At 43.1% G+C, this 13,877-nt stretch overlaps 1 protein-coding gene across 2 annotated transcripts in view; it reads left to right on the top strand.

Annotated features, from left to right (window-relative positions):
* Positions 1 to 13,877, top strand: part of rab3db (RAB3D, member RAS oncogene family, b) — a 33,638-nt gene that overhangs the window by 809 nt on the left and 18,952 nt on the right. The window contains exons 2-5 of one of the 2 annotated variants that reach the window (XR_002042802.2): positions 2,469 to 2,705; positions 8,607 to 8,725; positions 10,549 to 10,673; positions 10,779 to 11,019. Coding sequence is in view for 1 of the 2 variants with exons in the window: in XM_010750187.3 (XP_010748489.1) it covers positions 2,469 to 2,705; positions 8,607 to 8,725; positions 10,549 to 10,673; positions 10,779 to 10,963 (666 nt within the window). In the remaining variant the exon portion in view is untranslated. Of the gene's footprint in view, positions 1 to 2,468; positions 2,706 to 8,606; positions 8,726 to 10,548; positions 10,674 to 10,778; positions 13,439 to 13,877 lie in introns of those variants that run through there. The other variant, XM_010750187.3, reaches the window with a different exon arrangement.

The raw sequence follows: 13,877 nt of genomic DNA, 5'->3' as shown, positions 1-13,877 counted from the left end.
ATGGAGGAGGTCTATCCTCTCCTCTCAGAGGTGCAGGTCCTGATGTCACTGCAGGTCCTGATGTGGGGGCCCTTCTCACAGCTGCTCAGTGAGACCTGCTCATGCAGTCTACAGTGTACCCACACTGCATCCTCCCAGACATCAGCCACTTTACTGCGACAGCGACAAGAAAACATTTAAATTTATATAACATGTTTATAAAAAGAGGAGCAGAATAGCATATGAGAGCGGAGTGCATGATCCTACTTATTTGCCTGCAGACATCCTGAGCTGCACAGTCAACATTGAGAACTTGTGACTGGGTTTACCTCAGGCTTAAGCTGAGCTGATGGGAAAGTTGAAATAAGGAAATCATTTTTTTGAGTGCGTGGATCCACAGGGGAGAGACCCTTCCACAGCATGGGAGTCATGTGAGCTGGGATTTCACAGCAAAAAAAAAAACGTCTTAAGGGATTTAAAAAGAGTTGAAAGCAGGGAACAGTTTTTGTGTTGAGTGGTTAGCAGCACCTCAGCAGGGAAGTAAAGTTGAGAAACGGCGTTGTGTTGTTGTCCCACAAGATTGCACAGGCTTGTATGTGTGGAAAGTGTGCTTGGTGCTGCAGTGGACTGGAAGTTAAATGTATGTTGCTGCAGGAAATAACAAAAGATATCCAATGAAGGCAATTCAGAGGTTTACAACAGTTATAACATTTTGAAGGTCCCAGAGTTGTGATGTTTTTATCAGTAATTCATCGTTAATATTGTGTAGCCATGCACAGTAAATCATTTTGCCAGGCTTCTCTAATTTCTCAGTAACAAGCCTGTTCTTCTTCTCATCTCCTCGGTGTGATAGATGGCTGTATCCTGCTCCGGAGACCTCCATCTGGCCAGTTAAAAGCTGAGGGAGCTGACTGCTTTGACCACTAATGGGTCTTGCTGGCAGCTGAGTCCTAGTCTGGTCTCCACGGAGACGAGTCTGAGCAGAGAGAGGCAGGGCTGAGCCGCGCTGATTGATCAGCTGTGTGTGTGTGTGTGTGTGTGTGTGTGTGTGTGTGTGTGTGTGTGTGTGTGTGTGTGTGTGTGTGTGTGTGTAGCCCTCTGCTCTTCCTTTTCACACCCAAAGCTGTGTGTGTCGTCCCCCTCCCACCTGTTTGAAGGGCTGATGCTAAAAACAGGCTTAATGGCAGTCATCTCATACCTGCCCTCAGGAGAGATTAGGCTAAGATGAACAGTCACAGTGGAGCAGGCGGACAGATGGCGCAGCTTCCTATCATTTTAAAAGCTAAACTTTGTCTCGCCGTTGTGTTTTTCATATCGATTAGAACATTTTAATGGAGTCCTAACGTCTCATTGATGGGTTTCACTAACATCTGGCCAAGCTTCGATTTAGTAGCTGATCAATAACAACTTCACTTTGTAACTTGTGTAATATTCCAGTGCAGCATGCTCGATTCTAATGCTGAAACGCTGAGTGGTCCTCTGGGTTAAAGGTCCACTGTGTAGTTTTTTTTAAGTTTTTTTGTGTGGAAACAAACAAGATTTGTTTACCTTCAGCATGACTCACTGTGTGTATCAGTGAGACCTGATGAATGTAGAGAACTTATTTACCTCTATGTTTGCTTGCTAACTGTCTTTTCTTTTAGTGTTGACGCCACTATCTGTTGGTCTGACAAATTGCAGGTAAAAATGTGTAACCTACAAGCCTATAAGCATTCTTGTGCGTGAAAAATAATCAACAGCAGAAACAAACTGTGAGCACAACAATGAAGCAGCTATGGCTCAGGAGGTAGAGTGAAGATCGGTGGTTTGATCCCCGGCTCTTTAAGTTTGCATGTCAAAGTGTCCTTGGCAAGGTACTACATCCAAATTGGTATTGCTCAGTGTGTGAGTGTGTGTGAATGTGATTAACTATCTTCAGTTGGCACCTTGCGTGGCAGACTCTGCCATCAGTGTGTGAATGATTTGAAAGTGATGTGCTGCGTCGATGTGCCTTGAGTGGTCAGAAGAATGAAAAGCCTCTATGGAAGTTACTGTCCACTTATCATTTAGTGTACTTGTGCAAAGACTTTCTTATTTACACATGCAGCAGTTATCCTAATCATCCATATGGAATTGAATCCAGTATTCATTTAGTTTCAGCTCTGTTTTTGGTCTCCTCCTCCTGACTGAACAGCTAAATGATCCCCTTTGATCAGTCTGCAGCCGTCATATTATATCACATTATGACATATTATGACAGCTGTTTTATTCACTGGTGAAGCTGAGATGTGGGATGTTTATTCAGTCACAAACTCTGATAAAACAAGAATTAAAATGATCTCAAGCTGCTTCCCTCACTGACTCCAACCAGTGTCAGTCAAGGAGCCGTAGAGATCATGTTTTATCCACCGTAGAGGCATCCAAGAGTCCGCCTACCAGTGGCAGTCATGGTGCTTAAAGGTGCTCTGGTAAAAGTTGGGTTCATTTCTGTTTTATCCTTTTCTCTGTAGATGGCATCAAATGACTCGCGGCTCCAGCAGCAGCCTTCTCCGAAGGATGCGGCCGATCAGAACTTTGACTACATGTTCAAGCTGCTGATCATCGGCAACAGCAGCGTGGGAAAAACCTCCTTCCTGTTCCGCTACGCAGACGACTCCTTCACCTCCGCCTTCGTCAGCACCGTGGGCATTGACTTCAAGGTTAAGACAGTCTTCCGCAACGACAAGAGGATCAAGTTACAGATTTGGGTGAGTGCATTAAAGATGTGATACATTGTGATGTTAATCTGCGTTACCACACTGCTCTTTGTAATAGGTAAACAGACAGCATCAACCACAGGGGTGGCCTTCCAAAACACTGTTAATAATACTTAATATACATTTCTGTCTTCTCCTGATCTGTTCTACACTTGACCTCCATGAGCATTTACATTTGGAGGAAAGTGGAGGCTCCTCTCTCAGGTTTTATTGCTTTAGATGTAAATGAAGACATACAGGGAAAAAAGGAAAGAAAAGTGGGTCCATGTGAATGTGGAATCTCTTAAAGACCAGGTTAGTCTAGATTTGTAGGCTTGGCCTGCAAGTTTAGCCTGTGACTTGACTTCCTCATGCTTTCATCCACATTCTTACACTCCACCCTTATCTGCTAAGTTCACTGTGTTGTTTACATAAATGCATACAGGAGATAGACCAACCAGAGTAAAAGAGTTTTCACATTACCAACCAAACCTTTAATTAACGCTACAAAGCCCAGTCTTACTTCATATTTGGAGGTATCTTTAGATCTGCAATAGCAACTTAGGGGCAGAAATTAGCTGGTGAACACAACAGTAACATATTATCACCTTTTAAGTTGATATAGTAAATATAGAAAGCATACACAATACACAATCAGTCTGATAGGTAGCAAAATGAGCATTTATTTGTCTTAGGAGTCTAAATTCAGAGGGAAAGATCTGACTTCTTAACTGCTTAATGTTCCATTAGGCTACACAGCGTTTCTGTCTGCTGTTTGCTGGTAGTATCCAGTCAGTGGGTTGGAGCTAACGTTTTTGCTGTCTGCTGCGCCTGAACATAACACAATGACAGCAATAGTAACAGTAAAGTTGCAGACCATAAAACCAAAACCAAAATTCCATAAAGTTAAAAAGAAATACGAAATGGTGATAATACTGATCCATAGTTGATGTAAAAATATTGATTATATCTGCTTTAGATGTATGGTTTGTGGATTTAGGTTGTTTGCTCGTGTGTTTTTTTTTTGTTTGTTACACAGAATAAAATGTCGAGTCCTGTCTAATATATCTTTTCTACCTCTTTTTATATCTGTTGTGAGGCTGTACTAAACTACAACAGGCACGGTGTTGTGAAAATGTAGTTTGTGAGCTCAACAGCGTTTTGTTTCCTGTTGTGTCACACCTAATGTTTCTTTGTTGTTGAGACCTTCAGGCGTAGCTTCAGGTGTTGTTAAGGTTTTTATGTGTGGCAGTGTTTGTTGGTGTGTCTGTTGGACTCTTCCTCTTGGCTGATGCAGTTCTCATTAGTTTTCATTAGTGGTTTTAGCACAGGCTGAGATGAGTTTAGAGAGTTTGTCATTGCATAACTTTGTGGCTATTTGGAGGGACGCAGCAGTTGCTGCAGCTCACAGTCTAAAAGGCAGCTACACAAGTGAGATGGATGTTAAATATGGTTAGCAAATGATTTGAGTTTGAACAATTATTGTTTGATGTGGAACCAGTTTTACTCATAAGTCAGTTTTATAGTTATGTAACAACAGGGGGTCCCTGCAGGGGGTGACTTAACCTGAATCCAACATATTATTATGATAAATCAGCCTATGCATAAAAGAAATGATAATTAAGGCTACCTATTATACCTCTTTCAATCATGTGAGACTACAGACTACAGGCCAGCCTACATGTTCAATTGGTTCTTATCAACAGTGTAGCATATGCATTTTCTATTTTTCTCTGTCCAGCTAAAGACAACATTTCTACTTGTTATAATGAAGTTATAAGCAAAAAAACCCAACATGGTCCAAATTAAATGTAGTAAATTAAATTCAAAATCTGTTTATTGAAGAATTTTGAATATATTCAAAGTGTCATGGGATAAACATGAGTACATAGCAACCAAGAAAACAAAGGTGTTTCTTGGCCCTCCCATTCAGACCTTTAGGCATGACTCCCAGTAGAGCCACAGACAGATCCTGAGGTGTATCCTGTTGGAAAACACCTGACTCCACAATGTCTTTAGTTTGGGACAGAACCACAATGCATGGCTGTGATTGGCAGTGTGCTCCACAGCTCCTCCAGCATGAACTACAGCAACTAGAGCCATGAAAGCCACATATTTTAAAATGTATGCGCATGCGCACTCACATACTGCTGAGTGAACTCTCCGGTCATTAGCTCAGAAGCAGTTTCTTTTCCGAGCTTTCTGTATCGTTAAAATTGAGGGGAGGGGGACAGAGGGAGATGCCCGGCCAAGGCTCCGTCCAGCATGGACTAAAACACAGCACGGACAGTTCAGAAACTTTTTAAACAGACAAAGTAGTTTTCAAGACTGCATATTGCTAGCAGATCATTTTCTGACCCAGAGTGTGGCCGTGACTGGTTCTGAGGGCTTTATAGCAGGCAGCCGCTCTCCCATCTACCGCCACTGAATGTTTTAGTGGTACGCAGTACCGGACCGTACCGGCTTACTTTCTCCCCTGTCTGCGAGCCGGATGCAGTCATCAAAAGAGCCACATCTGGCTCGCGAGCCATAGGTTGCCGACACCTGAGCTAGGTTGTGATGGGCCCATCATGGTGATGTTTTACAATATATGTGCAGTAGTAGACTGTCCCTGCTCCGTCTCTCTATCACCTACGAGTCTTTGACCAAGCTTGACAATAAAAGGACATTAAGGAGAGTGTAATCAACATAATGTAGATGAATTATGGGAAACCAAAAGTCTGGATATTTTAGCCTCTGCTGTTTCATTTGGTCTGTTCTGTTTTTAATAGTTTAAGTTGAATACTAAATTACTGGAGTACAACTTCAAACCTATTGTTTGACTTTTTGCCTTCCTGCCCTTCCTTAGTTAGAATAGGAGACTGGCACCGCTCTCATCCCGTCTGCACAGAAACATCAGGGTGGGTGGTGTATCCTTCATTTTCCTCTACCAGCCTCACATTCCTCACAGTACACTACGAATCCTCTTACTGTTGCATACATCATTAAGGCTGTTCAAACAGATGATTCATTTGAACCAACAGCGTGTGAGCCACCGTATGATCGACAAATGGTGACCGAGATGAATCAGCAGCAGAGGAGCCCACACCAAAACACACAGTCACCGACCTGACCAAACATGTGTCTGTGAAATGACACGCAGCCTCATATTCTAACAGCTGAGCACCAGAGTGAAACCATGAACTGTAAAGACTCCATTCCAAGGAGGTGGGCACACTGTGTGTGCCTGGCTGTGACATAAGCACTCATGGTGTGTGAATGACAAAGAGACCTGGTATTTCCTACACTCAGGAAGCAGAGGAAGTTCCCCTATCAGCATCTGTCGGAGACATAACGAAGATATACTGCGGCGCTCGGCGAGCAGTGTGTTTAAAGGGTGTGGAGCCAGCAGCTATGTCTCAATAAGAGCCCTCCTTTATGCGGTGTTAATAATCAACTCTGTTAGATTCATGTTAGCTCCCACTGAACACCATCTGAAAGAGATTTCAGCGTGTCCTCAGACAAAGAGTATTGTTGATGGTTCCACGGGGCAGCTGCTTTCCTTTGTCGTATCATGGAAACACGCTAACCCGATAAGGCAGCACATGGCCCTCACACAGACGAGGCAGAGCCGTCTACAGTGTGTTCACACTGTGTACACACATTGTTTACATCCCTGCTTTTTGTGTCATGGAAATACATTTGTCATTTTGAACAAACACACACACACACCTTTTGCACACTTAGCATAAACACATATGTCGTGTGTGGTAGTCCAGGGGATGATATCCTGTGTGTGCTTGTGTGTGTGCTTTGTGTTGGCAGCTAATAGGAACACAGGTGACGCATGTTTAAAGATCAGGGTCCCAGTGACGTCAGAGCATGCAGAGGCCTGATTTAAACCCCTCCTTGTCTTATCATCATACATATACACACACACACACACACACACACCATGCAGCAGCTTTTGTTTACTGGCCGGGGTTGATCATAGTAACCCTGGAGACTGTCTGTTTGGTTAGACGTCCCATTACGCTGCCAAATATTTGTTCACCTCTGCGTGGATGAGATAAAGATGGAGCTGGAATATTTCACACTTTATTAAAATAAAAATAAGGCGGACAGAGAGCAGACTCCCGCTGTGGCATCGGAACAGAACAAAGCAATACAGCGAGGCTCTGCAGCGGGCTGCTCTCTGTCTTACCCAGTCTGTAAACTAAGATGGATCATTTGGGCCGACCACCCGCAGCAGTGCTGGCTGTAATTGAACATTCATAACCCTTATTGGCCTCAGGTTACCTGGACAACCCACACCACCTCCTCCTCCTCGTCCTCCTCCTCACTGTGAGGAAAACATCAGACAAACACAGGAACAGAGGCCCCCGATGCAAATGAAGGACTCAGACAGGTTACCGAGTAACCACGAGAGTGGAGGTGACTTGTTCCACCAACTCAAGTCTACCTGTTTGATCTCTGCATCGAGCACCAAACTATTTTGAGCCAGCTATGTGTGATGTCAGCTGTGACATCACACATAGGCTCCATTTAATTAGAAGATGCTTCTGATAAACTCTGCGCTGCTGCTGTGGCAGTCCTCCTCTGACACGTCTGTTATCAGTGTGTTTCTCCTTGCTGGCTGGTTATTGATGCGAGCCACGAGTCCTGGTTTGATGAGAAGTGATTGTGACGGTGGGCTCGCATCTCAAAGCCATCTTCTGTCAGATTGATGTGGGAGTGAAGCCAACATGAATTCTGGGGTATTACATCACAGTCCGTGAGATGAAAAATAAGAAAGGTACAGGTATGAGTGGTGGACCACAAGAGACAGAAAGTCCCTGTCCCTCCTCATTTCCGTGGATTGATTAGATTATGCTAATGAGAAGGGCATGGTGGGAGGATTCCTCTGGAGCATTTTCAAATTGTTTTTTACTTAGCCATAAAGATCTTCAAAAGGTATGAGTCACTGCTACCGAGGCCTTCAGGACAATTTCCAAGATATAAAATGAGAAGTCATTTCTCAAGTCCAGAATCTCTGAGACCACACGGCCCCCCTCCATTCCAGACAGGTGTGACATAGGAGCATGGCCTGAATATGTGAGCGTGGTCAGCGCTCACACTCACTACACACTGTGGATGGAGGCAGTGCTCTTTTTTTTTAACAATGCTGATTTTTTTTTTTTTTTTTTTTTTAATGTTTTGTATTTTAGCTTTTGAATATATTTTGGGTGTCATTACAGGTTTCCACTCACAGCTGCTTTATGTGTCTTTATATCTATTTTTGTACTACAAATGAAACCTAACTAATCTGAAAACTCCTTTTAATAACTCAAATGATTTTTTACTAGCTTCTCCTCATGAACGAGTGAGTGTTCTGGCACATGTGCCTGCCACCCTCCGCTTGCCAAGCCAAATCCCTACAGACTGAGCTACTGCCGCCCCCAAGACAACTTCATTATTCCATTATTCATACTGAGTCATCCGTAGTTAGCAAGGGAGCATTTTTACCTTTAGTAAAAAGTAATAAATGGACAGTTGAAATAGTGAGTTGAGATGTTGAGCTGCACGTCCAGTCTAGTGGTAGAACTGCAAACCTGACTAAACCAATCTGAGCCTGACAGCTCACTTGTATGTGAAAAGATTATTGTAGCATCACTTTCATGTAGTTGATGCAGTTAGGTAACATCAGTTGACATGAACTTATTTGGAACATGATGATGGTGGCTTCTTCACCTGCTCCACACACAGGCAGCAGCAACTCACAACACAGGGCCACGGTTTGGACAATACTGCCCCCTTATGGTTTGAAATCATGTATTGAATGATGACAGGACAATGAAGGATCTTCCGTTAGTTTGTTTTATAGACTTTAATAAATCTAAAATGTATGAAACATTGTATGTAACTCTATTTGTGTTTGTGTGTTTGTAAATGCAGGACACAGCAGGGCAGGAGCGTTACCGTACCATCACCACAGCCTACTACAGAGGAGCCATGGGCTTCCTGCTCATGTATGACATCACCAACCAGGACTCCTTCAACGCAGTACAGGACTGGTGAGTCAGACTTTGTAAACACTTTGGTCTATTCATGCTATCACCAGGAGATGATCATTTAGTTAGATTAGCTCAAAAATGTCTCTGTGACATTTGATGTGAAGAAAAGAACTATAACCCCAATTCCAAAAAACACGCTGTGTAAAATGTAAAAAAACAAAAACAGAATGCAATGATTTGCAAATCTCACAAACCCATATTTTATTCCCAATAGAACATAAACAACATATCACGTGTTAAAAATGAGACATTTTAACATTTCATGGAAAATATTAGCTCATTTTGAAATTGATGGCAGCAACACATCTCAAAAAAGTTGGGAAAGGGGCAACAAAAGGCTGGAAAAGTAAAGTACAAATCAAAAACAACTGGAGGAGCATTTGACAGTTAATTAGGTTCATTAGCAACAGGTCAGTGACATGACTGGGTATAAAAGGAGCATTTCAGAGAGGCAGAGCCTCTCAGATGTAAAGATGAGCAGAGGTTCACCAATCTGTGACAAACTACGTCTAAAAATGGTTTAACAACGTAAACTTTGGAGATCCCACCATCTACATTGTAAAATATCATCAAACATTCACAAAATCAGGAGAAGTCTCTGTGTGCAAAGGACGAGGTCAAAGGTCAAAACTTGGATGCTCATGATCTTCAGGCCTTCGGACAGCACTGGATTAAAAACAGGCATGATTCTTGACTGGAAATCACTGCGCAGGCTGAGGAACACTTCCAGAAATCACTGTCTGTGAACACAGTCCAGCTTGTAATCCACAAATACAAGTTAAAGCTGCATCATGCAAAGAAGAAGTCATATGTGAACACTATCCAGAAATGCCGCTGTCTTCTCTGGGCCAAAGCTCATTTAAAATGGTCTGAGGAAAAATGTTCTGAGGTCAGATCAATCAAAATTTCTTTCTGTAAACCATGGGCACTGTGTCCTACACACTAAAGAGCAGAAGGACCATCCAGCCTGTTATTAGCGGGCAGTTCCAAACTCTTCATCTCTGATGGTATGGGGTTGTATTAGTGCCTATGGCGTCAGCAGCTTACACATCTGGAAAGGTGCCATCAGTGCTAAAAAGTACATAGAGGTTTTAGAGCAACATGCTCGTATCCAGACAATGTATCTTTTCTTGCATATTTCAGCAAGACAATGTTAAACCACATGCTGCATCTTTCACAACATCATGGCTTTGCAGGAGAAGTATGGGTGCTGAACTGACCTGCCTGCAGTCCAGACCTTTCACCAATAAAAAACATTTGGTGTATCATAAAACAAAAAATCCAGCAACAAAGGCCCAGGACTGCTGAGCAGTTAGAATCCTGCATTAGACAAGAAAGGGACAACATTCTTCTCCTAAAACTCCAGGAAGTGATCTCCTCACTTCGCAGACATGTACAGACAGTTGTTAAAAGACGAGGAGATGCTACACAATGGTGAATGTCGCTCTGTCCCAACTTTTTTGAGATGTGTTGCTACCATCAATTTCAAAATGAGCTAATATTTTCCATGAAATGTTCAAATCTCTCAGTTCTAACACATGATATGTTGTTTATGTTCTATTGGGAATAAAATATGGGTTTGTGAGATTTGCAAATTATTGCATTCTGTTATTATTTACATTTTACACAGCGTCCCAACTTTTTTGGAATTAGGGTCGTACTTACCTTTTGCTGTGGAGATTACCTCCACCATGTGGTCAGTTATTCAGCTCTTTTCCTCATTAGTCTGGAAGCGTGAGGTTTATTTCTGCACTGCTATACAGATGCTTTTATTTTACTGCTTTTAATCACGCAGGCCGTGAACCTTTATGTCTGTTCTACAGGGCAACGCAGATCAAGACATACTCATGGGACAATGCTCAGGTGATCCTGGTGGGTAACAAGTGTGACCTGGAGGACGACCGGCTCGTACCCACAGAGGACGGCCAGCGACTGGCAGAGGACCTCGGTAAAATCTGCTTCACTCACACACTTTTGTCTCATTGTAAAAGGTGCATACATCTGCTGTATTTGTTGATCACAAATGAAATCAAATGTTCTGCTCCCCCTCCAGGTTTCCAGTTCTTCGAGGCCAGCGCTAAGGACAACATCAATGTGAAGCAGGTGTTTGAGCGTCTAGTGGACGTCATCTGTGAGAAGATGAACGAGAGCATGGAGGGAGACATCAACCTTATGGCCAACCACGGGAACCACCTTAAAGACTCGCCTTCAGAGAGCCACGGGGGCTGTGCTTGCTAAACCCCCTGCCTTCATACCAAATCCCTCAACACACACACACACACACACACACACACTGATACTCATACATAAAGACCAACTCCTTCTCTGTGCCTCAACTATGGAAAGTGCAGCACCTCTTCCTCTGTCTTCACTCCAGCACCGCACAGCACAGCACCAACCAACCGACAGCCCCGCTCCTCCCTCCTCCTCCTCCTCCTCCTCCTCTCTGTCTTTTTCCCTTTAAAGAAGCTCAGTCTGTCTCTGTGGTCTCGACCCATTAGCCCTGTGGTAAAATCTGCCCTGCAATCTGTTCAACCACCGCTGCCGACATTAGCATTTTAAATGTACTGAGCTGAAACATTTGTTCAGTGGCTTTCATTTTCTGAGACCAGTATTTGTGCAGACAGCTTGAAGCTAGTGATGCAGGATGGCCAGGTCTATAGAAGGCTTTACACTTCAGATCAGATCTGACTCCTAAACAGGAAGATGCAGAAACCCTTTTAAACCAGACGATACTGTAAATACTAAATGAATCATCTGCCTCACAGTTATTCAGAAAGTGATTACAGTGAATAGATGGTAGGAAATGTCACAGCAGCTGCAGCGATGAGCGTATAGTGTGGGGCGCTTGTCCAATAGGACGCTTCATGCTCATGGCTGTTTAAAGAGAGAAGTTTCATTCATTCATTGATTCATTTGACAAACAAATGTGACATGATGACTTTTGGACAGAGTTGGACTAGCTGTTTACCCAGCTTAGCTTAGCATGAAGACTTTGGATAGATAAAGACATAATGTTACATTTTGTTCCATCTTGACAGAGTTGGGCTGACTGTTTCCCTCTACGCTAAGCTAAGCTAAGCTAAGAGCTGCTGGCTGTAGCTTCATATTCACTATACTGATATTAGAGTGGCGTCAGTCCACTCATTGACTTTCCTGTGAAGAATTAGATTAGAAGATTGATAGCATGCTCATGTCTGTAAGCTAAATATGAAGCTACAGTCAGCAGCCTGCTAAGCTTACCTTAGCTTATTTTAGCTTAGCTTAGCATGAAGATATTTTGGATTTAGCGGTAGCTTGGTATTTAAAGTATAGATATTCGATCGGTATCAGTCTTGGAATGTTGAATACAAACAATATTCTTAACACATGGGCAGATCAGTGAAGCACAGCCAGTCTGCGTGTTGATGTGTTGCTGTTCCTCGTCCTCAGTGAGATTCTGAGGAATACATCCCATCATCCGTCACTTCTTCTGAAGTTGAAAGTATTGATCAAGATGACAAAGTGTGATCTTATGATCTTAAATCTGAATAGCAGTGTGACGCTGCCCCCTGCAGCCCTCCTCTCCTCTGCACACAGCTGGAGGAGCTGTGGAACTGTAAACGTTCACAGACGTGGCGTGCTCGTGTGAGGAAGCCGTTTAACACTGGTGACACTTGTATTTGCCACATGACCTGCCTCGTGTGCATGTCCTCGCTCACCCCTTTGTGCCACTCGTTTCTTTAACACCTTCTCCTACACACAACACATACACACACACACACACACTGCAGCATGGCCAAACAGCTGGCATGGTAAACCTACTATGCTTAATAACTGAGTATTTACAAAGTGGAGTTTCTTTTTACTGACATTATGACTGTTGAGTGGAGCAGCACAGTGTGTGTTTGTACTCAGAAGGATATGTCTAGGCCTCAACTGTGCTGTTGCCACTATTAGGAGAAACAATGTGCTGGTGTTTTTCTGCTTTTATTTTCTGTCACTTGTCCTTCACAGTGCCATTTGAACGCCACAGTCCACATCTTGACTACTGACTGTCAGTTAGTATCAACCATAACCTCTACACCACCATAGCAGCCTCACGTTGCCATGCCAAAAAGCCCGCCATCCGCTCTGAACAGCTCAGAGGCTGGTGGTCAGCTCACTCCCCTGCTATTGTGCATGCCTGTGGTCAGTTATCTCCCCTCGTCAGCGTGTGCTGCTGAACAGTGATATCAGATGGCCGATTTAATCATCTCATCTGCCCCACACAGAGCACCCATGCAGGGGTTTAACACAAAGACTCATAACACTACATTTGTATAGTAACATTCGTGTATAATGCACAGTGCAGATAGCATCACATCTGTAACAGTCTGACTAAAGGAGCTTGGTGGCTGCTGCTTGAATACATGTTGAATGTGCTGACTTGTCCACTGATATAAATTTCTAACCCCTCTGTCCAGTGTCTGCCATACTGACCTTTGCACAAAAGTCTGTAGCATCCAGAGCTGTCAGTACAGGGTGTGCTCTCTGCTTTCCAATGTTTATGGTTTTGTTTTCCTGTCTTGCATTTTTGGATTGATCGCTTTCTTAAAGAGGAAAGATCAGATCATTTTGAACTCTTTGTTTTAGGCTCTGAATGTGTCGGATGAAGCATTGTTATAAAAATGTGTCTTAAAAACAAAAATATGTTGAAAAGTGTAGATGGAAATAAAGAATATATTCATTAGAAAAGCTCATTGTCTTCAGTTCCTTTTTACAAATCAGTCTCTAATGATGCAACGCGATGTGTGTGTTTGAGCTGACAGCAGTGTGTAAAGTGTAATTTATGACCCCAAAACATCAGGACAGAACATTTTATCTGAAGAAGCAGAGAAACCACACTCATTGTCATTGTCATTGTCGTCCACACCAATACAGATTTCCTCATCCTCCTCTTCCTGCCTCTGTGGGCAGTAAGAAACACACCTTCCCAGTAGAGGGCCTCCATACTTTCAAACTGAACTCATCTGCAGGTTAATGTTAACTGAACTGGCTGATTTGAGCTGAATTAAAGTTAGTTAAAGAAAGGTGTCATGCTCTGTGGCTGAATGTCGTCATGTGAATGAAACACAGGCTTTTTTTTACATCAGCACTCACAGGTTCACAGGCCCTTTCAGTGTGATGTAAA

This window comes from Larimichthys crocea, chromosome XII, assembly GCF_000972845.2.
Source record: "Larimichthys crocea isolate SSNF chromosome XII, L_crocea_2.0, whole genome shotgun sequence".
Lineage (NCBI taxonomy): Eukaryota > Metazoa > Chordata > Actinopteri > Sciaenidae > Larimichthys > Larimichthys crocea.
Note: the sequence above shows the minus strand (reverse complement) of the source record. Positions and strands in the feature narration are given on the sequence as shown.